Source organism: Lampetra fluviatilis, chromosome 25 (assembly GCF_964198595.1).
Source record: "Lampetra fluviatilis chromosome 25, kcLamFluv1.1, whole genome shotgun sequence".
NCBI classification, from domain to species: domain Eukaryota; kingdom Metazoa; phylum Chordata; class Hyperoartia; order Petromyzontiformes; family Petromyzontidae; genus Lampetra; species Lampetra fluviatilis.
Window position 1 is genome coordinate 8,863,954 of NC_136299.1, and position 26,109 is coordinate 8,890,062.

The window sequence follows — 26,109 nt, forward strand, 5'->3', positions numbered from 1 at the left end:
GTGAAGAAGGCGATGTGAAGAGGGCGATGTGAAGAGGGCACTGTGAAGAGGGCGATGTGAAGAGGGCGACGTGAAGAGGGCATTGTGAAGAGGGCGATGTGAAGAGGGCGATGTGAAGAGGGCGATGTGAAGAGGGCGACGTGAAGAGGGCGATGTGAAGAGGGCGATGTGAAGAGGGCACTGTGAAGAGGGCGATGTGAAGAGGGCGACGTGAAGAGGGCATTGTGAAGAGGGCGATGTGAAGAGGGCGATGTGAAGAGGGCGATGTGAAGAGGGCAGGTCCGGCGGGGTGCGCCTGACCGTTGGTGCCGAGGCCAGGCTCGGGCTCGTCCACGTGCAGCACCGCGCGGCCCGCGTCCTCGTGGCGTGGAGGAGGAGGGGGCACCTCCTGGAAGCAGCAGCAGTATCAGTAACATCATCAGCAGCAGCAGTATCATCATCAGCAGCAGCATCAGCATCATCATCAGCAGCAGCAGTATCAGTAACATCATCATCGGCATCAGCAGCATCAGTATCATCTTCATCAGCATCATCAGCAGCATCATCAGTAACATCTTCATCAGCATCATCAGCAGCAATATCAGCAACATCATCATCAGCAGCAGCATCAGTAAACTGATGAACCCGTTCAGACTGTGACTCGCCACTGATGTTAGCCGGCCAGTTGCCAGGAATCGAACCCAGCTGGCCGGACCTATAGCGTTGTGGAGTGCAGCGAGCGCTAACCACTGCGCCACCACTCACCCCTCGTGTGGCATCCGTGGGTACGATACAAGTCAACAGTAAGAGAAATAAAAGTGTTCAGAGACGGCACGTGCCAAGAGAGTTCGCACTCTTAAATCTCACCCAGGACGGAAAGTGAAACGTGAAAGATCGTATAAATAAAAAACACATTAAAAGTAAAAAAAAAACGTTTTGCAAAAAGCGAGAAAGTTTTATTTCCACAGTGCGCTGTCGAGTTTAAACTTTTATTGAGATTTATCTCGGGCGGAATAAATATGCGTACATGTTTGTTGTGCCGCAAATGTCCATGGCAAGCACGTGAATTCTACAGCGTGAAGGGGCTTAAATCTCCCGCGATATTATGATACGTGTTAGTAATAACAACCACAATTCATAACGAGCGCGCATACCGATCCATAACAAATCCTTTATTATTGTACCCTGTATTCCAATGATCTTGAACTCGAAGGCGCGGAGTCAGAACGCTACTGCTGCTACTAGGCTAGCTAGGAGTAATGGCTTATTGGCGTAAGGCACTACCACGAGATTAGGAGATACGTGACGCCTATCCATAACAAATCCTTCATTATTATTATTATTGTACCCTGTATGCCAATGACCGATGCGTGTTATATAAGTTGTAGGCCCTCCTTTAGGCTCCCCAATCCACGTTGAGGTTGAACAGCTGAGCAATGGCAGCAGGGGCGATGCATTCGCTTTGCCTCTGAATTACGGTGCCATCACTCGTGACATCGCCACAGGTAACGCGGGGAGGAATAAAAGAAATGTAGGAAGGAATGAGAAGTTAGATACATATTCTTGGTTCTTTTGGTAAAGTTACGTAGAAGGGAAGCAATAAAATAATACAAATATAAAACGATAAATTTCTCACGACGTTTTGACTGCAACACAAGCAATCATCATTAGGTGGGAAATCCACAGCAAGAAAATTAGAAAATTCAAAAAAAAAAATTTGTTGTTATTTTCTTGTTTTCCTTCTACGTAACTTTACCTAAAAAATCCAAGAATATGAATCCCTGCAGTCACGAAAGTTTTTAATCAAAAGTTAGATACACTATAGATTTTTATTATTATTTTCTGTACGGCCCTCCAAAGCCCTGAGTTGGCTCTGCTGTGTCCTATAAAACGTCAAATATATATTTGCTATCTTAATTATTAGTCGAGTGAGTGATATATATTTGAAGAATTCACTCTTCGAGTCGAACGAGATGTGAAACTTTTTACGACGGTAAAGACCAACATGAATAGGTTTGATCACTTCGATTAAAAAAATAGAAACCTTTTTCCTCGAGATCGGCCTTGGGCACCTCGTGGCCTCAATCTGACCCTGGCCCCCGTGTAGCCTTAACAAATTGTAGGGGCAAGTGCTGTTAGCGAACAACTGTGAAGGCCGGAACGGTACACGAGGGGGTCGGTGGCCAGCACCACGCCCGACCGCCTTTGTCTCCCCAGTGGCGATGTTTACACGCCACACCAGGTACTCATTTGAGGCTGAGTCGACCTGGGGGAAGCCCCGGACCGGTTCAGATAATCGTCACTGGTGTTGACCATGAGCGGGATTCGAACCCGGGTCGCCAGGTTCGTAGCGCAGCGTAGCACTAACCGCGACACCACCGCTTCTCTCCACACGAACACACACACAACAACAACCGCCATTCGCCACTAAGTGGCGGTGACGTCACCACGACGCTTGTGCCAGGCCATGTGCAACTTGAGGCCACACACACATACACACACACTGCAACCTCCGCGTCTCTACCGCTGTCGAGCTCGCAGATCAATGTTCATCAGCAGCTGCCACCGTTGATGTAAGAATAAGAATAATGGGTGAGCGCATTGGGCTTGCGATCCAGGCGTCACTGGTGCGATTCCATCTCAAACGGATCGGCGACTTTCCTGAATCCCTTCCCAGCGCCGCTGCCCAGCAGCCACTGCTTGTCAGTCGATGGGCAAGGCCGCGTGTGGTGTGGGGTAAAGTGTGGGTACTCCTGCACCCTTCCAACACAAACGTCTCCAAAGTGCCCTTTGAGGAAGGAGAGCCTCCCGGTTCGATTCGAATCTCCAGGCGCGGAAGTTGGAACGATGAGAGCCAGGGTTCAATCTTAACTTAAAGCTTTCGTGACTGCAGGAATTCATATTCTTTAGGGTCTTTCGGTAAAAGTCACGTAGATAGGTTCAAATAAGATGACGACCGCTCGTGTTGTGATCGAAACGTCGCCGTTTTTTGTTATTTTTCTTTGAACCTATCAACGTGACTTTACCGAAAGACCCCAAAGAATATGAGAGCGAGGATTCTTGAACCCATCCACCGGTATCTCGTGCACCCCGCAGTGTGAATGGGTCCAACCGCAGCTGAGTCGCTCAGCGGTGTGGCGTGAGGTGGTGGCAAGGCCGTAATTATAATATTTATATATTCAAATAAGCTCAAAATGTCCCCCCCCAAATATATTCCTATAAAATAGAATTCTAAATTTGGATTTAATGCTTTCGTGACTGCAGGGATTCATCGCCTTGGTTCTTTCGGTAAAGTCACGTAGAAGGAAAATAATACAATAATAAAAATAAAACATAATAAAATAATTCTCACGACGTTCCGGCCACAACGCAAGCAGCCGCCTTCAGGTGGAGAACAGGGCTGTCAAGTAGACAGGTGGAGAACAGGTCTGTCTACTTGACAGACATGTTTTCCACCTGAAGACGGCTGCTTGCGTTGTGGCCGAAACGTCGTGAGAATTATTTTATTATGTTTTATTTTTATTTTATTATTTTCCTTCTACGTGACTTTACCGAAAGAACCAAGAAAATAGAATTCTGTTGAAATGATTGCGGTGATGGTTGTAATTTTTTAATCCCGAATCTTTGCCATTACATAAAATGAAACAAGAAAAAGTAAAAAAATTAAAAACAGAGCAATGTAATACAATACACTATTAGACATTATTGTAAAAAAAAAAGTCCATCCTGTGTGTTAGTGAATTTTTTAATATTTTAGGCAAAAAATTAGTTTTAAAATTTCGATTTTTTTTCTGGCGGGGGGGGGGGGCGTCCAGACCCCCTGGACGATTTGGTCCCCCCCAATATTGACTCCATGGCTACGGCCTTGGGTGGTTGGAGGTAAAGTGTGGGTAACTCCCAACTCCCCCGTCACGTCGAGCCGACGTGGAAGAGTAGGCCCAGAATGCCCTCTGAGGATTGGCTTCCCCCAGTGGAGATTTCTGCCGCCCGTTGCAGTCGGGGCCATGCGGCAACTTGCAGGGGCTGCGCCTCTAGCTCCACGTATCTTTAACACCTTGTAGATGGAGACTCTTAATTGATAGTTATTCATAACGTGCGGGATAGTGGTGGGAAGCAGGAGATTAAAGTGGTGACGGGCAGAGAGACAGTGGCGTCAAGGTGTGATCTTATTAGGGACAGAGATTCAGGCATCCCCCCATCTTCTATATTGTCGGTCTAGCGTGCAAGATCAGACCAAGGTTTATAAAAAAATGTATTCATACTGGAGAAATCCGATGAGCTATGAAGCTCTTTTTCACAGATGTTCAGTCGGGGCATGGGGTCGAAACGTTACAACAGCGAGCAATACAAAAAACACGGCAGGAGCGCATAGTTTAGGAATTGATAAACAAATCACTTGAAAAAAATTAATACAAATAAAACTAAACGATGTTTTTTTTATCTTACCAAGTAAAGCCCACTGAGCTATTAACTTCTTTTTTCCGAAGCGACCTGGTAACAAACGATAGCTGAACAAATGTGGCGTATCATGTGGACATTTACAGCGGCAAAGCAATTTAAGTAATCTCTCGGGGTGGGCGAGACTGGGAGGGCGCGGGGTGGTGTGTGTGGATCTTTCTAGCCGGGGCCGAGACCTTCGGCCAACAGCCGCCGTGAGGCCGGCAGTTGCAGGGCTGCCCCTTTGCCATCGCCACCGCCCTCGACTCACAGCGATGCTGCGCGAATCTGCGACCGGCGGTCCCCGCAGCGAGGTTCGTGCCGCGCCGAATTCAATCGCCGGCTCCAAAAACAAAAGACCCGCACAGGTTTGTGGCCACACGCACCCCTCCCTCTGCACGTTTATCCCCCACCTCTCCCACCCAACTCCCACCTCCCACTCACCTCCCCCACCTCACCCACCTCACCACCTCCCCACCTCCCCCAATTCCCCATCTTCCCCAACCTCCCCAACCTCCCCCCACCCACCCCCTGGGGATGTCGCAGCCCAGACGTAGTGAGTGAGCGAGTGAGTGATTGAGTGAGTGAGCGAGCGAGCGAGTGATTGAGCGAGTGATTGAGCGAGTGAGTGAGTGAGTGATTGAGTGAGTGAGTGAGCGAGTGAGTGAGTGATTGAGTGATTGAGTGAGTGAGTGAGCGAGTGAGTGATTGAGTGAGTGAGTGATTGAGTGATTGAGCGAGTGAGTGAGTGAGTGATTGAGTGAGTGAGTGAGCGAGTGAGTGAGTGAGTGAGTGATTGAGCGAGCGAGTGAGTGAGTGAGTGATTGAGTGATTGAGCGAGTGAGTGAGTGAGTGATTGAGTGAGTGAGTGAGTGAGCGAGTGAGCGAGCGAGCGAGTGAGTGATTGAGTGAATGATTGAGTGAGTGATTGAGTGATTGAGCGAGTGAGTGAGTGAGTGAGTGATTGAGTGATTGAGCGAGTGAGTGAGTGATTGAGTGAGTGAGTGAGCGAGTGAGCGAGCGAGCGAGTGAGTGAGCGAGTGAGTGAGTGAGTGATTGAGTGATTGAGCGAGTGAGTGAGTGAGTGATTGAGTGAGTGAGTGAGCGAGTGAGTGAGTGAGTGATTGAGTGATTGAGCGAGCGAGTGAGTGAGTGAGTGATTGAGTGATTGAGCGAGTGAGTGAGTGAGTGATTGAGTGAGTGAGTGATTGAGTGATTGAGCGAGCGAGTGAGTGAGTGAGTGATTGAGTGATTGAGCGAGTGAGTGAGTGAGTGATTGAGTGAGTGAGTGATTGAGTGATTGAGCGAGTGAGTGAGTGAGTGATTGAGTGAGTGATTGAGTGAGTGATTGAGCGAGTGAGTGAGTGAGTGATCGAGTGAGTGAGTGATTGAGTGATTGAGCGAGTGAGTGAGTGATTGAGTGATTGAGCGAGTGAGTGATTGAGTGAGTGATTGAGTGAGTGATTGAGCGAGTGATTGAGTGAGTGATTGAGTGAGTGATTGAGCGAGTGAGTGAGTGAGTGAGTGATTGAGTGAGTGATTGAGTGAGCAAGCATCGCCGCGCGCGCGCATGGTGACGACCACCGTGACAGCTCAATTTAGGCACCGCGATGTCTCTATGTATCTCCATGTGTCTCTATGTATCTCCATGTGTCTCTATGTATCTCCATGTGTCTCTATGTATCTCCATGGGTCTCTATGTATCTCAATGGGTCTCTGTGTATATCAATGTGTCTCTATGTATCCCCATGGGTCTCTATGTATCTCCGTGGGTCTCTATGTATATCCATGTGTCTCTATGTATCTCCATGGGTCTCTATGTATCTCCATGTGTCTCTATGTATATCCATGTGTCTCTATGTATCTCAATGGGTCTCTGTGTATATCAATGTGTCTCTATGTATCCCCATAGGTCTCTATGTATCTCCGTGGGTCTCTATGTATATCCATGTGTCTATATGTATCTCCATGTGTCTCTTTGTATCTCCATGGGTCTCTATGTATCTCAATGGGTCTCTGTGTATATCAATGTGTCTCTATGTATCCCCATGGGTCTCTATGTATCTCCGTGGGTCTCTATGTATATCCATGTGTCTCTATGTATCTCCATGGGTCTCTATGTATCTCCATGTGTCTCTATGTATATCCATGTGTCTCTATGTATCTCAATGGGTCTCTGTGTATATCAATGTGTCTCTATGTATCCCCATGGGTCTCTATGTATCTCCGTGGGTCTCTATGTATATCCATGTGTCTCTATGTATCTCCATGTGTCTCTATGTATCTCCATGGGTCTCTATGTATCTCAATGGGTCTCTGTGTATATCAATGTGTCTCTATGTATCCCCATGGGTCTCTATGAATCTCCGTGGGTCTCCATATATCACCATGAGTCTCTGTGTATATCCATGGACGTCTATGTATATCCATGTGTCTCCATGTGTCTCTATGGGTCTCTAAGAGTCTCTACGGGTAGCTATTCGTAGCTAAAAAGCGACCGGCACTTGGTGCTGGCCACTCGGCCGCCCCCATCGCGTGCCGTGCCGGCCTTCATCGGCGCCACTCGCTTAACGGCACTTGCCCCAACAGCCTGTTGTTGCCTTTGTGATCTGCTGCGTCATCCGGAACCACAAGCGTGGGACATCGACGGGGGCAGACTTGGCGCCATCATCTCGAGAGCGTCTCTCACCTGCGGACGCTGATGGTGGACGTGCGGATCCTCTTCCGGCCGGGGCTGCGGCTGCCGGTAATCCGGTTCCGGCTGCTGCGGGTAATGGTAGCGCTCTTGGTCCGGCGGCTGGGGGGTGCGGTGAGCCGGTTCCGGATGATGCGGGTGCTGGTAATCCGGTTGCCGCGGGTGGTAGCTGTCCGCTTCCGGATGCTGTGGGGTGAATTGGCCAGGTTCCGGTTGGCGCGGGAGTGCGTGGTCCGGTTCCGGCTGATGGGGGTGCCGGTAATCCGGATGATGGGGGTGATAGTTATCTGGTTCTGGCTCCTGCGGTGTGAATTGCTCCGGTTCCGGCTGATGAGGGTGCCGGTAATCCGGATGATGGGGGTGATAGTTATCTGGTTCCGGCAGCTGCGGGGTGAATTGCTCTGGCTCCGGCTGATGGGGGTGCCGGTAATCCGGATGATGGGGGTGATAGTTATCCGGTTGCGGCTCCTGCGGTGTGAATTGCTCCGGTTCTGGCTGTTGTGGGTGCCGGTAATCCGGATGATGGGGGTGATAGTTATCTGGTTCCGGCTCCTGCGGTGTGAATTGCTCTGGTTCCGGCTGATGGGGGTGCCGGTAATCCGGATGATGGGGGTGATAGTTATCTGGTTCTGGCTGCTGCGGTGTGAATTGCTCCGGTTCCGGCTCCTGCGGGTGGCCGAAATCCGGTGCGGGCTCGCCCTCCCGGTGGTGGCCGGCGCCTCCGGGCCGCCCGTCGTAGTCCGGTCCGGGCGGTCGTGGCCGCTCCTCAGCCCCGTCGCCGTACTCGGGCTCCTCGGTGTTGTACTCCTCCTCGTCGTCGTCGTCGTCGACGTCGTCGTCGTCGTCGTCGTAGCTCAGGTCGAAGGCCCCTGGGGTCGGCGGTTCCGCGTCCACCTCGGCCGCCTCCACGCCGGAGAAGGCCGAGCGCGAGCTGCCGATGTGGAAGGCCCACACGCCGCGCCGGCCCGAGTTGCTGCGCCTGAGACCGCGGTGGGGGGGGGGGGGGAGAAGCGTTCAAGCGAGAGTCGTGAGCCGCGGCGGGACGGGCACTGGGCACGGCATCGTCGTCCCGGCCCCGGCGCAGACACCGGGTGATGATTAAAACGACCCTCTCGCCTTCCGACGTGAGGAAGCCACGGGAAGCTGTGCACTTTTTTGACCATCGAGATTGGAAACTCACTCTGCTTTCCAGCTGAGCGTCATCGTGGTAAGTTTCGTTGTCCTCCGCCGCCCGCCCGCACCTCCGATTAGCACGGTTAGCTAAGTACGGCGCGAAAGAAGTTGAACATGCGTGCGTTTCATTCCCCTCTCTCGGTCATCAGCAACAGTGCTGCGTGGCCCTGAAGAGGTTGGCCATTATAATCGGCGACGTTTCGGGCAATGGCCCTTCTTCGCAGCAGAGAGGTTATCTCTCTTTCTCTGGTCACAGTCCTTAAAATGTAAATACATTCAAAAACTCCTGAGCAGTCGTCCTGTTCTTATGCAGCATTTATTCTGTAAGGATGCACAGGCATTTTATGCATTTAAAACAAACACTGACTAAAATTTACATTTTATAAATCATGAATTGGAGGTGGCCGTGTGGCCCAGGGTGGTCAGAACCTGGGTTCGAATCCCGGGTTCGTGATTCAACCCCAGCTCTCGGCCAGGTCATCCGATGACCACAATACACACAAACACAAAGATACCCTTCTATAGCCGGAGTAGACTGTTAGTAAGGGGCACAGGTGGTGCATCAGCCAGTCATCTCAGTCAGTCGAGCCGTGGCACCTGGGTCTGCCCCGTGACCTCCTGCCAGCGGGCGTTCGACACTTCACGTGGCCTCAAGGTGCACATGGCCTGGCACAAGCGTCGTGGTGATGTCACCGCCACTTAGTGGCGAATGGCGGTTGTTGTTGTATGTTGAACTTCTTTCGCACCGTACGTAGGAGCAAGTGCTGTTAGCGAGCACTTACAAAGGCCGGCACGGCACACGAAGGGTGTTTGCGTGGCCAGCACCACACCCGGCCGCCTTTGTCTTCCCAGTTTTGATATTTACACACCGCGCTAGGCCCTCATTTCAGGCGACCTATGAGCTGAGTCATTACATACAGTAGGCTACTGTACACACACAGTGCCAACAATATCGGCGTGCTCACCGCGACCCCCCCCCACGGGCGTAACCTCTTGACCCCCCACTTTACCCCCCCCCGCCTCCTCCCGGCAAAATCAATCAAAAATAAATTGACGCGTACTATTATGAAGGGCATAAAAAAACTACATTTGAAAAAATGAAGAAAATTAACAACTACGACAACGGTAACACTGTGTAGCACGGTTTTTGTCCCTGGGTAATGTTATGTTTTCATTGCTTATGCCTCAAAAGTACAGAAAATGGCTATTATTCCCCACAAACTTTGCTTTTGTGATCATTGAAAATAGGTACATTTCACAATGTCACCGTGCTGGTCACAAAAGCAAAGTTTTTGTGGAATAATAGCCATTTTCTGTACTTTTTGAGGCATAAGCAATTAGGATATTATACTTCCTACCCAGGACCAAAACTAGTTTTTGTTATACAGTGTAATAATACATCTAAATATAAATCCGCACTGCAAAAAAACAACAATCTCGCGGCGCTTTGTGGCCGTAAGCGATGCAGGCGGTGAGCGGGGGAGCGCACGGTGGGAGATGGAACCGGAGAACTGCGGCGTTCCACCCGAACGGGGCCCGTGGGATTTACTCGCGAGCGGAAGCGCCGAGGAAGGGGAACTTCCCCGGACCTTCATCCCCCTCTCTGGAGGGTGGTGGCGGGGGGGGGCGAGAGCCCCAAGGACGATTTTTATCCGTCAAAAGATCCGTAAGAAATCTGCGGAAGCACGTGGGGCTGCGACCGAAATCAACCTCTCGGTGGAATTGACCGGCGATGATGATGGTGGTGGTGGTGGTGATGACGGTGGTGATGGTGGTGACGGCCTCCATAGAGTGCTGCTCGCTAACAGCACTTGTCCCAACAAAGGCTTATTCCTAACAGCGTGCTTCAGCCGCACCGAACCTCACAAAAAAAATATATATATTCAGAGCCTACCTTGGCTCCTCCCACCCTCAACCAGTATATATGCAAGGACTTTTCTTGGAATTTCTCTCACTTGATACAGCTATCGTGCTGTGACGGTTCCACCTGAAGACGGAAGCTTGTGTTGCCTCCGAAACGTCGTGATTTTTATTTTATTAGTATTTTATTTTACTTTTATTAATTATTATTTTTTTGCCTACGTGACTTTACCGAAAAAACCTAAGAATATAGTCTGTCAAGGCTATACGGGGCATCTCTTTCTTTGGTGGTGACGGAGAGTGACGGATAAGAGATGGAAGGCTCACGGGAGGATGCCCTTCCACCGTTGTGATCAGCTCGCGTGCAGGTGCCAGGCGGAGTATCACTCCGCAGGATACAGAGGAGATGCCGGCAGCGTTGGTAAAGGCACCTTCCATCCAGCAGTGATTTAATCGTGGCCCATGCTGACTCTCCATCGATTGAATGAGTTATTATTGTTGTTGTTACGTTGCAAGAAATCGATTCGGGATTTCGCGTTTTTCGTGCACGCCTCCTTTGACTGCGACTCTGACGCAAGTCTCGACCACCGCATTCACCCTCTACAGTGATATATCTAAAAGTATAAAATGTATCTGAATTTTTTTTTTTATTTTACCAGGTAAGGCCTCACTGAGCTATATTGCTCTTTTTCAGGCGCGACCTGGCTATCACCAATGATAGCTCAACGAAGTGCCTTATCATAATGTGGAAATTCCTTGCAGCCAAATGCTCCAAAGGCGTGATGTTGATTCTAAATTTTAACGGGAAAACCAGAGGACGTAGAAAACAATCCACTCGACCACGGGGAGAGACATGCACACTCCAAATATACAGCTGTCGGGGGTCGGGAACGGACCCACATCCAGCTGTATACGAGGCGAGGGAGTCAACATCTCGCTACCACGCACCCCAATATCTGTGGGTTACCGTGGCTGTAACTGCTCAAGCCGAGCTAGTTAAGCTGTGAAAGAGGCGAAACAGCTCTCCGTGCTGTTTCGCCTCTTTCCATTATTGTCGGGTCGAGCACCGGCGGCGAGACGAAGCCATTAAGGAGGCTGCAAGTGGTAAGTGCAGTCCAATCAGTTTCAAGGACGATGCGGACACGAGTATCGAAATCCGTGTGTGTGTTTGCATCGTCCTTGTAACTGATCACCGATTTGGCGTTGCTCTCTGGCCTCTCACCGGCGTTGAGACAGGGGGCGGTGGAGGTGGCTGCACCTCTGGCGGAGGCCAGTCAGTCCCGACGACAACGTGTCGCATTCATCAAAGCACGTGCGCATGTTTTATTGGTTCTTTCGGTGAAGTCACGTAGAAGGGAAATAATAAATGATAAAAATTAAACATAATAAAATACAATTCTCACGACGTTTCGGCCGCAACGCAAGCAGCCGTCCTCAGGTGAAGAACAGGTCTGTCGGGAAGACAGCGTCTGAATGGGCACCACCAGGCTTGGCAGCGTATATTTAAGCTGGATTGGAGGGGGGAAGGGGCGCCTTGACAAAGGAATGTGCATATCAAGAGGAATTTAGCCTATTTATGGGAAATGCAGATATGGGATTAGTGCGCATGTTTTAGGGGACGTCCATAAATGGCGTCACGAGATTTTGGACGATTTTTGAACCCCCTCCCCCCCTCGTCACACGGCGTCACAAAAAGTCAGACCCCCCCCCCCTCAAATATGACGTCACAAAGCTCTGCCCCCCCCCCAAAAAAAATAAAACATGCTTCAAATCGCTTTAAACTATTATCATTGTAGTGCGTATGTAATGTGGCGCTGCACTCTGATGTTGTAGGAGAAAACATTTATAAAAAAAGTCTATTTTATTAAGTAGAACGTGTTGTCTATATTTATTTAAAGTTGCGCATTTTGATGTGACGTCACATTTCTCAAACCCCCCCCCCTCGTCACAAATGTCTGACCCCCCCCCTGTGCGTGACGTCATTTATGGACGGCCCCTGACCACAAGGGCAGCGGCGTAGCAATCAGCCCACCGATTGAGGCAATCGGTCAAGCGGGGAGCCCCCAATGACGGTCAAAACGAATTTCATGGTGGTTGTCAAGTGGGGCCGAACTCGTAGCTTTGGCAAACGCGGGGGTGGTGTGGGGGGGGGGTAAGGCCCCCCCTGCCCCCCCCCCCACTCTCGTTACGCTACTGCCACGAGTGTGGTTCACGCACACCTTGATGATGGCTTGCAAGAGGCGTCTGTTCGGTGTTGGAACATCTTAAACACTTTAATACAGGTTTTTTTTTTGGGTTCGATCGCGTCAATATATAAACGACACTTTTATATATTTACGCGATCCAACCCAAAGACACCTGCATTATGGTTGATATTGGTCGCGACAGCCTGCAACGTGTTCATCTTAATCACCTCCTGCAGTATTATTATTATTTTACGCGAAGGGTTGAAGCCTGCTCCCTTCCACCTCGACGCCCGGGCCTTGCCATCATTAATCGCGAGTCGCTATCGATCGGTGAAATTATAACGGCCCCACGATTGTGGAAGAGGACCTTTCAATTATCGACGAATAAGACCGCCGCATGTGGCTAGGGGCCGCTCTCAAGTGCACGACCCAAGTTCAATTCCCGGCCACAGCGAACGTTGCTTGTGCTGCCTTGCCCAAGCTTGATAAATGGGACTTTTATCATTAATCTAGTTAACATTTATGCAATCATAGTTTCGTGGCCTGCTTACCGTTTTCTCAAATGTTGCACTCTAATTGATTTTTTTATGTATTTTTTTTTGCCGCTGTAACTTGTTCACCTGGACATCTCTTGGGAAGGGAGGGGGGGGGGCTTCATAGCTCATCGGATTCCTCAGAATCAGAATCTAAATAAATGAACGATCCTGATTTTGAGAGATTATCCGAACTGATGTACTGCCGGCCTTGAGACATCTGCGCAATAGCCAGCGCCGTCAAAGTATAATAAATCTACCCCCTGGTACAGCATGGAGGAGGGGGGTGGAGGGGATTACAGAAGGCTGGGAGTTCCATTCCTAGCTGGAGGGGTGGGGGGAGGTGGAATTGACTCAGACCATCATCTCTCCGTGGTCGATAAAAGCGTTACAAAAAAAACCGAGCACCACTTTGCGATGCGTACGGTGTGAAAGAAGTTCAGCATGCCGCACCAAGTACGCACGCACGCACGGAAGATGAGCGCGCGCGTGAACGAATCGCGTTCACGCCGAGCGCGGATCGGTGCGTGAACGAAACGGTGAGGGGTGGGGGTGGAGGGGCGATCGGGAAGGAGGCAGGGGGGTGACCCAGTTGCTGTTGTGTAACGGGGGGAGGTGGTGGGCGTGGAGACTGAGAGGTGGACATAAGGTAGACACAACAACAACAGCGGTCGTGTGTGTGCGTGTGCGTGTGCGAGTGAGTGTGTGTGTGTGCGTGTGTGTGCGTGTTTGTGTGAGTGCGTGTGTGTGTGTGCGTGTGTGTGCGTGTGTGTGTGTGCGTGTGTGTGTGCGTGTGCGTGTGTGAGTGCGTGTGTGTGTGTGTGTGTGCGTGTGTGCATGTGTGCGTGTGTGTGTGCGTGTGTGTGTGCGTGTGTGTGTGTGTGCGTGTGTGCGTGCGCGAGTGAGTGTGTGTGTGTGCATGTGTGCGTGCGTGTGTGTGTGTGTGTGCGTGTGTGTGTGTGTGCGTGTGTGTGTTTCGCTGTAATTGGGGTGTAGCGGTTAGCGCGCTGCGCTACGAACCCGGCGAGTCGGGTTCCATTCCCGCTCACGGCCAACACCGGTAACGGATTATCTGAACCGGTCCTGGGCCTCCCCTAGATCGACTCAGCCTCAAATGAGTACCCTGGCGCGGTGCGTAGTAAACATCGCCACTGGGGAGACAAAGGCGGTCGGGCGTGGTGCTGGCCACCCACCCCGTTGTGCGCTGTGCCGCCTTTCATAGGTTTCTGCAACTGGCTAACAGCACTTGCCCGAGCAATCTGTTGAAGGCCCTGCGGGGGATCTTTGTCTTTGTGTGTGGGAGTGTGTGGGAGTGTGTGCACGTGTGCGCGATGTGAATGCTCACAGTATGTAACAGATACAACGAAAAATATGCGCGCAAACATTTCTGAAACCCAAAACTTTCCCACCACTGACAATCTCTGAGTCTACCCCCCCCAACTCACCACCACTCCCCTCCACTCACCACCCCACCCACCCAACCCACCGCCCTTCCATTCAACCCCCACATCCACTCATCCCAGCCTCGTCCGATGAGATTCCGTAACCTCACCACCGCTCTCCCTGCTGTTCACCCACCAACCACAACCACTCACCACACACAACCACAACCCACTCACCACACACAACCACTCCCCACTCACCACACACAACCACAACCCACTCACCACACACAACCACAACCCACTCACCACACACAACCACTCCCACTCAAGACACACAACCACAACCCACTCACCACACACAACCACAACCACTCACCATCCAGTTATTTTTGTTAATTTCAGTTAGGGACTTTTTTTGATGATCAAAATAATCGTGTTGATTGTAGCGGCATCTAGTGGCTGCAAGGTGTCAGATGAACCAATGAATGATAACACACAGGCCAATGCTAAACACACAGATAGATGTACCCCCCCCCCCTGCACTGTGAGTTGCCGGAGTTGTTTGACCATACTTCACCACGCCGGTCAGTGCCGGACATCGTACGATGGTAAATACATTCATTGGTCCTTACACACGCGTTGGTCTTGACGCGTGTATCGTGGGATTAAGAATCTATTTCCATCGATCAACGGTCGCAATGTTACACCCCAACTCCGCCTTGTAATTAGTCATCCGTGATGAATTAATTTCCGTAATTATAATATCGATCCTCACGCGCACGGTGCGATTATAATTCAGTGCGCTCACCAATGCGCCACCACTCCATCCTCGTATTCACGAATTAACTCGCTCACCGAAATGCAAAGCCCGCTATCCTTACTGACGCTGCTACCACAGCGGAGTAATGGTCCTCACACCACCGCACTTGCAATGCCCGAGCGCGCCGGTTCGATTCCATCTCCCGGCCCGTGCAGTTGGAACAATGGGAGCCAGGGTTCAATCTTGACTTAAGGCTTTCGTGACCCATTCACCGGCATCTCCTGCACCCAGCAGTGTTGAATGGGTCCAACCGCAGCTGAGTCGCTCAGCGGCGTGGCGTGAAGTGGTGGGGTATAGTGTGGGCAACTTCCACCTCTCCCGTCACGTCGAGCCGACGTGGAAGAGTAGGCCCAGAATGCCCTCCGAGGATTGGCTTCCCCCAGTGGAGATTTTTGCCGCCCGGTGCAGTCGGGGCCAGCGGCCACTTGCAGGGGCTGCGCCTCTAGCTCCACGTATCCTTACCATCTTGTAGACGAAGACTCTTAATTAATAGTTATTCATAACGTGCGGGACAGTGGTGGGAAGCAGTCGATTAATCCGGTGGTGGCCGACAGACCAGTGCCGTTAAAGGTGTGATCTCATTAAGGACGGAGAGCGTTATGCAAATCGCGTCAAAGAAAATTGAACGGACCTTTTCTTTTCGCAGGACCAGTGCTGGGATTGGGTGACCAGGAGAAGCAATCAGCTGCGCTGTCTGTTGCCTTCCAGTAAACGCAGACTGCATTAATCACCCCTCGTGTATGCGCGAGGCTGTAGTTTAGAGAGTCACTGAGCCGGCATTGGTACGGGGAGCTGGGTTCAAATCCGGGGTTCAGCAAGGCGACTGTGATCAAACCGCGGTTCTCAGATGCGGCGAGTTGATGATGGTGGTGGTGGTTGTCTGTGTGGTCACAAAATAGCTGCACCGATAGGAAAAATAAGAAAATTGTATTTCATCACCGACCACCCTATTCATAGGAAACACATTATTTGGTGGTGTGATGCTGCTGCTGCTGCTGGTGCGCTGCCAGTGGTGCACAATAACGAAAGGCTCGCCACATTCGTCAATAACTCCGCGTGCAAGTGTGTACTTGTGTGTGTGTGGGTACTTGTGTGTGTGTGTGTGGGTACGTGTGTGGGGAGCGGTAGTGAAGCGGTTAGCGCTACGCTGCGCTGCGTCACCTGGTGTTGGCTCACGGCCAACACCAGGTGACGATTATCTAAACCGGTCCTGGGCCTCCCCTAGATCGACTCAGCCTCAAATGAGTACCTGGTGTGATGTGCATCGCCACTAGAGAAACAAAGGCGGCCGGGCGTGGTGTTGGCCACCCACCTGCTCGTGTGCCGTCTCGGCCTTCATAGGTGCTCGCAAACAGCACTTGCCCCAACAGTCTATTAAGGCTACACGGGGGATCTTTGTCTTTTGTGTGCGCGTGTACGAGTGGCCTTGGGAGAGCGGTGGCACGGTGGTTATTGCGCTGCGCTACGAACCCAGCGGCGACTCCGAGTTCGATTCCCGCTCGCGGCCAACACCATTGATGATGATTATGTGAGCCGGTACTGAGCCTCTCTGAGGTCGACTCAGCCTCAAATAAGCACCTGGTGCGGTGTGTAAACATCGCCACTGGGGAAACAAAGGCGGCCGGGCGTCGTGCTGGCCACCCGCCCCCTCGTGCTACGTCCCAGCCTTCACAGTTGTTCGCTAACGGCACTTGCTCCTACAGTCTGTTAAGACTTCTCCGATTAGCACGATTGGCTGTGTACGGTCTGACAAGTTCTGTGTACATACAAGGTTATGGGGGAGGGGGGGGGGGGGTCTTTGTTTATGTTTATAGCCTTTAAAAAATGTGTAACAGGCGACGTTTCAGGCGACGGCCCTTCTTCACAAGCTCACGAATTATGCAATGGTGTGATGTTTGCACGTCACTGCGCTTTCAAGTTTAAATCAGGAGGACAATTGTGACCTCACTTCCTGTGCACGAGGTCGACTTTCTGTGCACGAGGTCACGGCGGCGAGACGATGCCAGGAGTGCTCCGTATTGCACTGTACGACGAACACTAGCTGCCAGGAATGCAAACTGTGACCGTCAATTGAAGCAACGACAACAGCAATAGAGGCCAACTATGCAATCCTGAGCCGCAGAAATTACAGCATTAGTGATCTCGGTGTCGAATGGTTAAACGCGACTGCATTTTTTGTCTGGACTTTCTGTTGCGTTCCAACACCACCGGTTGCCCGTGGTTGCAGACGCTAACATTGCCCCGGTCGTCACGACTTTACAAAAATAATAGTTTAGGCACTCCACCCCCCCCCCCCCAATTGTATTGTGATTGTGCATTCAGTGTCGCGTGAAGAGAGTTACCTCTGAGATCCCTTATTCAAGTGACCTCTGGCCCATAAGCAGTAAAGGACAGCCCGCGGAAGCGGATACGACAGAGCTACCTTTGAGATCTCTGATTCAAGTGACCTTTGGTCCACAATCAGTAAAAGACGGCTCACAGAAGCGGATATCACAGAGCTACCTCCGAGATCCCTTATTCAAGTGACCTCTGGTCCACACAAAGGAAAGAAAAACGCATTTTTGTGCTGGAGCGGACGGGGTATGCTAAGGGGCAGGGGTTATGGAGGGGGGCTTGGTGGTTGGGGTAGATTTCGGTTGAGTAAGTGTGGGTGTGTGAGCAGAGCCGGATTAAGATGTTGTAGGCCCCTGGGCTACGGGTGTTGTGAGGCCCCCAGTAATATTTTCAAAAGGAAAACAAAGTTAAACGAAAATGTTAATTACATTTTACAAGGCTAACAACAAATAAAATTCAGAATTCACAAATCTCTCGAGGCCCTCCAGCTGGCGTGTGAGTGGCGGTGCGTGATTGGCGGTGCAGTAGTTAGCGCACCGCACTACAAACCCCCGAGTCCGATTCCTACTCACGGCCAACACCAGTGACGACCATCTGAACCGGGTCACTGGGCCTCCCCGCCTGAAATGACTACCTGGTGCGGTGTGTTTAAACCACACCACCCCCTCGTGCCGGCTTTTCACAGCTGCTACTCGCTAATAACAGCACTTGCCCCCTTAGCCTGTTAAGTAAAAGGCTAAAAAGGGGGGGGGGAGGTCTTTATCTTTGTGTGTGGAGGAGGGGGTGGTGTGGGCTGTTAATGCAGGGGCTCGAGGGCATCACGGCAGAATGTATCGCAAAGGACAGAGAGCCACGCTCATTGACTCTGCGGCTCAGCTGAGCTATCGAGCGTGTTAACAACGCTCGGTCAAAGCCGACACCAGTGCAGCTCGACTCACGGTTCAATTATCACCGTCTCCCCCGCCCCCTCCCCCCCCTCCCCGATACTCCCCCCCCTCCACCCACGCCACCCTCCCTCCATGTGCCTGCCCTGCGACCGTCTCCCTGAAATTCCATCGCCAGCGATTGATTCCCCACTTGAGATCGCGAGGATGGGGATTGCATCGCTATTTGCCGGAGACAAAATTGCATTCAAGGGTCTCATCATATTATGTCGAGCCATATTTAAAATATTGAAATGTTGGGTCCTCCCCAAACCCCAACTGCCACTGCCCTCCCCCCTCAACTGCCACTGCCACCCCCCAACTGCCACTGCCCCCAACTGTCACTGCCCCCCCCCCCGCTCAACTGCCACTGCCCCCCCTCCCTCAACTGCCACTGCCCCCAACTGCCACTGCACCCCCCCCCCCGCTCAACTGCCACTGCCCCCCCAACTGCCACTACCCCATACCCCCAACTGCCACTGCCCCCCCCCCAACTGCCACTGCCCCCCCCCCAATTGCCACTACCCCACACCCCCAACTGCCACTGGCTCCCCCACAAATGCCATTGCCCCCTCCCCCCATACCTCCACTCTCCCTCCATGTGCCTGCCCTGCCACCATCTCTCCGAAATTCTATCGCCAACGATTAATCCCCACTTGAGATCGCTAGGATTGGATTTGCATCGCTATTTGCTGGAGACAAAATTGCATTCAAGGGTCTCATTATATTACGATGTTGTCGAGCCAAATTTAAAATATTGGAATGTTGGGTCCTCCCCAAACCCCAACTGCCATTGCCCCCCCCCCTTCAACTGCCATTGCCCCCCCACCCCCATCTGCCATTGCCCCCCCTCAACTGCCACTGCCCCCCACAACTGCCACTGCCCCCCACAACTGACACTGCCCCACCCAAATGCCATTGCCCCCCCACCCCCAACTGCCACTACCCCGCCCACCCATCCACCTCCCTCGGTTTCACTCGACGTGGTTTTCGGATTGTGATCCCTCGCGTTGCTTGCTACCCAATGTCTGACCTTTCTCTCCTCGTGACTGCGAACTTCTCCATTCAACGCTTTCTTTTTCTATTACCAACCTTCACACTCCCTGCGGCATTTCTATCTCTGTCGCGAATCACATTTCACTTATGCATCCAGGACAGGGCACACGGAGTCGTTTCGGAGAATATTTTAGGAGGACATTGTTTCCTGCTGCTTACATTGGGTCGTCTTTTATTTATTTATTTTAAAGATGTTTTCAGCCCAACTAATGATGACGAGCGTTTTGCTTACACAAAGCGGGAGGAGGAAAGCGGAGCACGCGGAGACAACCCACGCCTTGCGCGAGGGGGCAACACTCGATCCCCGTACAGATGGTTCCAACAGATGGCGGTCAGGCTCACTTGCTGCGCCTTCACGACGCCCCCAGAAATGACGGTACCTCCGCGGAGATGGAGCGACGAAATGATCGGCTCTGGGTGCGAAAGCAGTGACGGCTCGATCGTGTGGTGGTTGGGACATTGTCGACAGAGCGTGATGGCGTGGGGAGCCAGGCACCCCAGCAGTGGATAGACGACTGATGTTGGATGATAATGGTGATGACATCACTGCTGTTTCTCTTGCTGCTGCTCATGATGCCCTAATGGCCTTTGAGCACTCTACTGCTGATGCTGATGATGTTGTTTCAGCACTTACTACTGCTGCTGATGACGATGCTTACGCTGATAGTAACGATGGCCATGATAATGTAAATGCTGCTGATATATTTCTGCCGGCGACAGCTTCGACTGCCGATGATTATGCTGCTGATGATGATGAAAATGCTTCTTCTGCTGCTGCTATTGCCTCTGACATAGCTTCTGCTTATGATGATGACAATGCTAATGCTGATGATTTAATATTACGGACCCACCCATCCGCTGTGAAACTGACACACACACGGCACACACACACGGCACACACACCACACGTCACACACATACACACCGCACACACACCATACGTCACACACACACCGCACACACACACACATGGCACGCACACACACACATAGCACGCACACACACGGCACACACACGGCACACACCGCACACACACACACACAAGTCACACACACACGGCACACACACACGGCACACACACACGGCACACACACGCAAGTCACACACACACGGCACACACACGGCACACACACACACACGGCACACACACACGACACACACACACACGGCACACACACACGGCATACACACACACACGGTACACACACACACACGGCACACACAGCTCTGGGGCCGTGTTTATTCAATGGCTACACTTCACAGGCATTCCTGTAAGCCAACAATTAGAGCCGCCTTCCTCCATCAAATAAACATCGGCGCTCGAGTGGGGGGTCCGCCTCCGTCCTGTGCGTCAAGCACAGCAGCGTGCGTGTCTGCGTGCTGCCGTGCCGGCCTTCACAGGTGCTCCTCTCGCTGACAGCACTTGCCCCAGCAGTCTGTTAAGGCTATACGGGGGACCTTTGTCTTTGTGGTGATGGCCACCCACCGCCCCCACGTGCCACAGTGCCGACCCTTCGTCGGTGACATTCGATCACAGCACTTGCCCCAACAGTCTGCTAAGGGCTACACGGGGGAGCTTTGTCTTCTACTTACGCACGCGCGCGTGGGCTGCTGTCGCGTGAACTCGCTGATGCAGCGATGTTATAGTGGCACTGTTGTTGAACAATCCCCCCAACTCCACTCACCCCCTACCCCAAACTCACCCCTCTTCCCCACCCAACTCCATCCCCCCCCCAACTCCACTCACCCTTTCCCCAAACTCACCCCTCTACCCCACCCAACTTCACCCCCCAACTCCACTCACCCCCTACCCCAAACTCACCCCTCTTCCCCCTCCCAAATCCACTCCCGCGCCACCCCACCTTTCCATGAGCCACCCTCTCCTCTCAAACGCCACAATTTACTCAACAACCGCTCTTCTCCCCCCACCCACCCGCTCACCCACTCCCCTCACCCACCTCACCCCTCACCCACCCCCCTCACCCACCCCTTCACCCACCCCTTCACCCACCCCTTCACCCACCCCCTCACCCACCCCGCTCACCCCGCAGTGGCCACGTCTCGCGCTCTAATCTCCGCGTCCATCTCCGTGTCAACACGATCCTGGGTCAACGCGCGGGCATCGGAGATCCACAGAGAGCCCTCTGCTCCCACGCCTCATCCCCCTCACCCCCCTAACCCCCCTCACCCACCCCTCACCCACCTCACCCACCCCTCACCCACCTAACCCACCCTCATCCCCCTCACCCACCTCACCCACCCCTCACCCACCCCTCACCCACTTAACTCACCCTCACCCCCCCTCACCCACCTCACCCCATAACCCACCTCACCCCCCTCACCCCCTCCCCCACCCTCACCCCCCTCACCCCCCTCACCCACCTCACCCCCTTCCCCACCCTCACCCCCCTCACCCCCCTCACCCCCCTCACCCACCTCACCCCCTTCCCCACCCTCACCCTCCTCACCCACCTCACCCCCTCACCCCCTTCCCCACCCTCACCCCCCTCACCCACCTCACCCCCTTCCCAACCCTCACCCACCTCACCCCCTCACCCACGCAAGGACCCCCCCCCCCCGTGTTGGGACAAGTGCCGTGAGCAGCAGCATCATCAGCAGCACCTGACGAAGGGCGGCACGGCACACGAGGGTGCTGGGTGGCCAGTACCACGCTCTCCCGATTGCTGACGTTCACACATTGCAACAAGTACTAACTTGAGGCTGAGTCTACCTAGGGGAGGACCACGACCCGCTATACGCTCACTGCCACATACCCCCCCACCACCCCCACACACTCCATCAACCTCGTTAGATCTCAGAAAGCTGAGCAGGTAACAGCCTGGGCAGCGCTGGGATTGGTTGCATCCACCATGCATAACAGGTGGTATAGGCTGCTGCGGAGTTATACGTTTGTGGGCCGCAGAATGAATCGTTGTACTGCACTCTTATGCTCCCACCTCTACGCTCACCGCCTTCAACAAACCCGCAGAGGCGCTTGGTCACATAACAGACTACCCTGTAGCAGTCGATTTACAAAGGGCTGTGTGTTATTAGAATGACAATATGAGCATTATTACATGGCAATTTTTATTCATGAAAGTAAATATTAAAAATACGATTGTGATTATGACCAACCTAGCTACCCACTCATCTATTAGTCCACCTACTCTATCTATCCACCTACCCACTCCTATATCGATCCACATACCCACTCCTCAATCTACCTACCCACCCCTTTCGCTGTCTACACATCACGCCCATCGCGTCCACAAACGTCGTCACGTGCTGGTAATGCCAGCTCGCATCCACGCAGAACACGGGTGGTGAATAGGCGATAGAAATCCGCGGAAGCAAACGTCTTCGGCTTGGCCACCTTTAGATTTGACAGCGCGTGGCTCTACCACGCCTCCGCCGGGGCAATGAGAGACGGAGACGATTGACGATGCGAGTGCGGGCGAGGAATGGAAAGGCAACGCGTCCCGGGGGCACGTCCACTCAGGAGGGAGACGGATCGACCAAATCAGTTCGTGCGCGCTTTGACAAAGAAAGATGAGCTCAAAGTGATTTCCTGCTGAGCATTTTTTTTTTATAGCATCGAGGATGTGAACTCGCGACCTTTGCGAGCCAGGATCACGTCGACGCAGCGGCGCAAGATTGGCGATGTCCTCCATCCAGCAGCGGAATGACCATGGCCGCAGAGGCCTGCGACGGTGATGACGATGACGCGAGTGGAGGAGGAACCGCCGCGGATTTGCAACATCGCTGCCACCCACCCCGCCGACACCAAACATCGCCACCCATCGCCACCCACCCCTCCACCACGTGCGCACACAAAATCCATTCCGTGTCACGCGGAGAGGAGACTGGCGGGCTGAGGGACAGTGAAACTGACTTGGTGAGACTGACTGACAGTGGCGATAGACTCACAACAGATACCGAAGCAGACAGACGGACCAAGGGTGGCTGACCGCCGGACTGACTGACTGCCTGCTCGAGTCAGACTGACTCACCGACTGACAGTGAGACTGACAGGCAGTGAGATCGACTGACGGACAGACACACGGATTGGATGTGAGACTCACTCAGAGGCAGACAGATAGACTCACGGACTGACAGCGTTACCAAGAGACAGACAGACTGACTAAGAGGCAGACGGACAGACTGACAGCGAGACTGACTAAGAGGCAGACGGACAGACTCACGCACTGACAGCGTTACCAAGAGACAGACAGACTGACTAAGAGGCAGACGGACAGAGACATGCAGACAATATTAGACGCCACCACATACACCACCCGCCCGTAGTATTGTTACGACTGTGCGTGCGCTTTAAAAATATTTTCCTGCATTTCACGATTGTGTTATTTGTTATCACAGGTCACATTATTATTACGACTATCTTCATACCGCAGCATCCCAAGGCATGCGTACGGCAAACATTTATATATTTATTTGCATAAATAAACTGTGAGATTGACAGCGAGACCGACCGAGTAAATATATAAATATGGGCCAACAAGAAATATATTTATACATTTGTGTACGCGTATAAATATATATATTTTAAAACAACCACGGGCGCGTATTTACGTATTTATCTTCTGCCAATATATTCATCTATTTATTTCTACAAATAAATATATAAATATACATGCATGCTTGCTTTTATGCACTGTATATCCATAATAGAGGTTTTCGGGTGAGATCGCGTAAATATAAATGTGTGTCGTTAAACCCGCCACCACCACGCGCCACAGCCAATCAGTAAGGGCTTCGTCGCGTAAACAAAACGTGGCCATTTCGTGACAACGACGCCGCTCGCCGGCTACGTGTAGGCGAATAAAAAACTCCACGACAGCATTGACATGTCGAGACGCCGTGACGTTCCTCCGGTGATCGCAACCACCGACATCATCAGGCGACGGGCCGGAGTTGTGGAGAAAGCCTTCGCGTGAAACTGCATGTAGGTGTCACGAGCAACTAGCGTGGGGCCTGCAGCATTGTGTTATAAAGGGGCCCTAAATTAATAAATAAACAGTTAAATGTTGAAACACGAATGTTTTACTTGCACAGTAAAGTCATTGTATTTTTTCATTTCATATACAGCCAGATAATACGACAAATCGCTAACCTTAAACACCCAGTCGTTCATAAAGGTCGAAGGCGGTATAGTACTATAGTAATAGAGCAAGTGCAGAATCACTGAACCGTAATTGATAGCTTGAAAGCCTTTAGCGCGGGGCCCTTGAAAGTGCGGGACCCGTAGCTACTACTTCTGTAGCTACTTCTGCTACTACTGGTCATGAGGCCCTCTTTTTGCGAGTATCAAAATATATGAAATAGCTGCTCACCCCGAGCTTTCAATGCTTCCATGCGTGCACTGGCTCTGTTACTGCTCGCCTTTTGGCGTTGTTCCCTTGCCTGACGCTGGTGAGACAGGCCAGGAAGAAGGCTGCTGCTGTCTCTGCTGTAGGACAATCAGTTTCGAAGACAATGCCCATTCATTATAACACTGTGTAACAAAAACGAAATTTGTCCCTGGGTAGTAAGTGTTATTTCCTAATTGCTTATGCCTCAAAAGTATCGAAAATGGCTGTTATTCCCCAAAAACGTTGCTTTTGTGACCAGGCCATTGATATTTTGAAATGTGCGTAAACACCGATTCATTCATTTAAAAAACATTTACGTGCTCTTACTACCCCGCGCATCCGGGGGGGGCGGAGGGGGGGGGGGTGGCCTCACCGGGGCATGGAGGTGGCGGGCACTCCACCGTGGGTCACGTGGTAGGAGGGGCCCTCGGTGCTGAAGATGAAGACGACCTTGGGTCCCCGGCTGAAGCCCACGCGGGCCGGCACCTCGGAGCGATCCCCGCGGGCCTCCTTCGGAGCCGTGCCCGACACGCTGAGCCCCCCCTCGGGGTAGAGGAACACGGCGTACGTGTCTTCCTCGTCAGACACGATCACCGCTTGGAAGGTGTTCACCTGGGGGAGGGATGGGGAAGGGGGGCGGCTTGAAGTTGAGCCAGTCAAGCAATCGTCTCGCCCGAACCTTTTGCAAACAGGCTCCAGTGCTAGCACTAACCCACCCAGCCACTCGCACTTTAGCCATCATCCAAGCAGCCACGAGCCCTATAGCCATAATCCAACCACCCTCCAGCGCTAGCCCGAACCCTGACCCAACCATCTACTGGCGCTGAAGCCGTGATTCAAGCAGCCACTCGCGCTATCACCCTAACCCGAACCTAACCAGCCACTAGCGCGCTCTAACTCTAACCCAGGCAAGTCAACTGAGCGAAAGTAATCTCGGTTGACTGCCTGACCTCGTGGAGGGTAGGCGTGGGGCAAGCGAGATGGAACTGGGTGTCGATCAAGGTGTCTCAGGGTCACAGGTTGGGGGTGGGTTTTCCCAACGGGGGGTGTAGAGGGGGTGTAGAGGGGGTGTAGAGGGGGTGTAGAGGGGGGCAGGGGACAGTCTTCAAATGTCAGTCTTTTGAACTCGGTCCCTACGTTAATAAAATGAAAGATTCAACGTTATATATTTCGCTGGTAAATATCAATAAAACATCAATTATTGGTGCTGAGAGGGGGAGGGTCTCAAGAGAGGCTCGGTGGGGGGGGGGGCGATGGAACGTGGGGAGGGGGGGCAATTGCCTCCCGTCGCACCCCCCCCCCCCCCCGATTATCGGATAGCCGCCATCGTCACGGGGCGACGCTGGGCGGGAACCCCAC

General features: G+C 52.3%; 1 protein-coding gene across 2 annotated transcripts in view; it reads right to left on the reverse strand.

Moving 5' to 3' along the window:
* LOC144941770 (nidogen-1-like) overlaps nucleotides 1-26,109 on the reverse strand; it is a 114,695-nt gene that overhangs the window by 71,235 nt on the left and 17,351 nt on the right. For both annotated transcript variants that reach the window (XM_078868197.1, XM_078868198.1), the window contains exons 4-6: nucleotides 25,124-25,362; nucleotides 7,106-8,090; nucleotides 301-388 (exon numbers count right to left, since the gene is read on the reverse strand). In XM_078868197.1, the coding sequence (XP_078724323.1) occupies nucleotides 301-388; nucleotides 7,106-8,090; nucleotides 25,124-25,362 (1,312 nt within the window). The remainder of the gene's footprint in view (nucleotides 1-300; nucleotides 389-7,105; nucleotides 8,091-25,123; nucleotides 25,363-26,109) is intronic.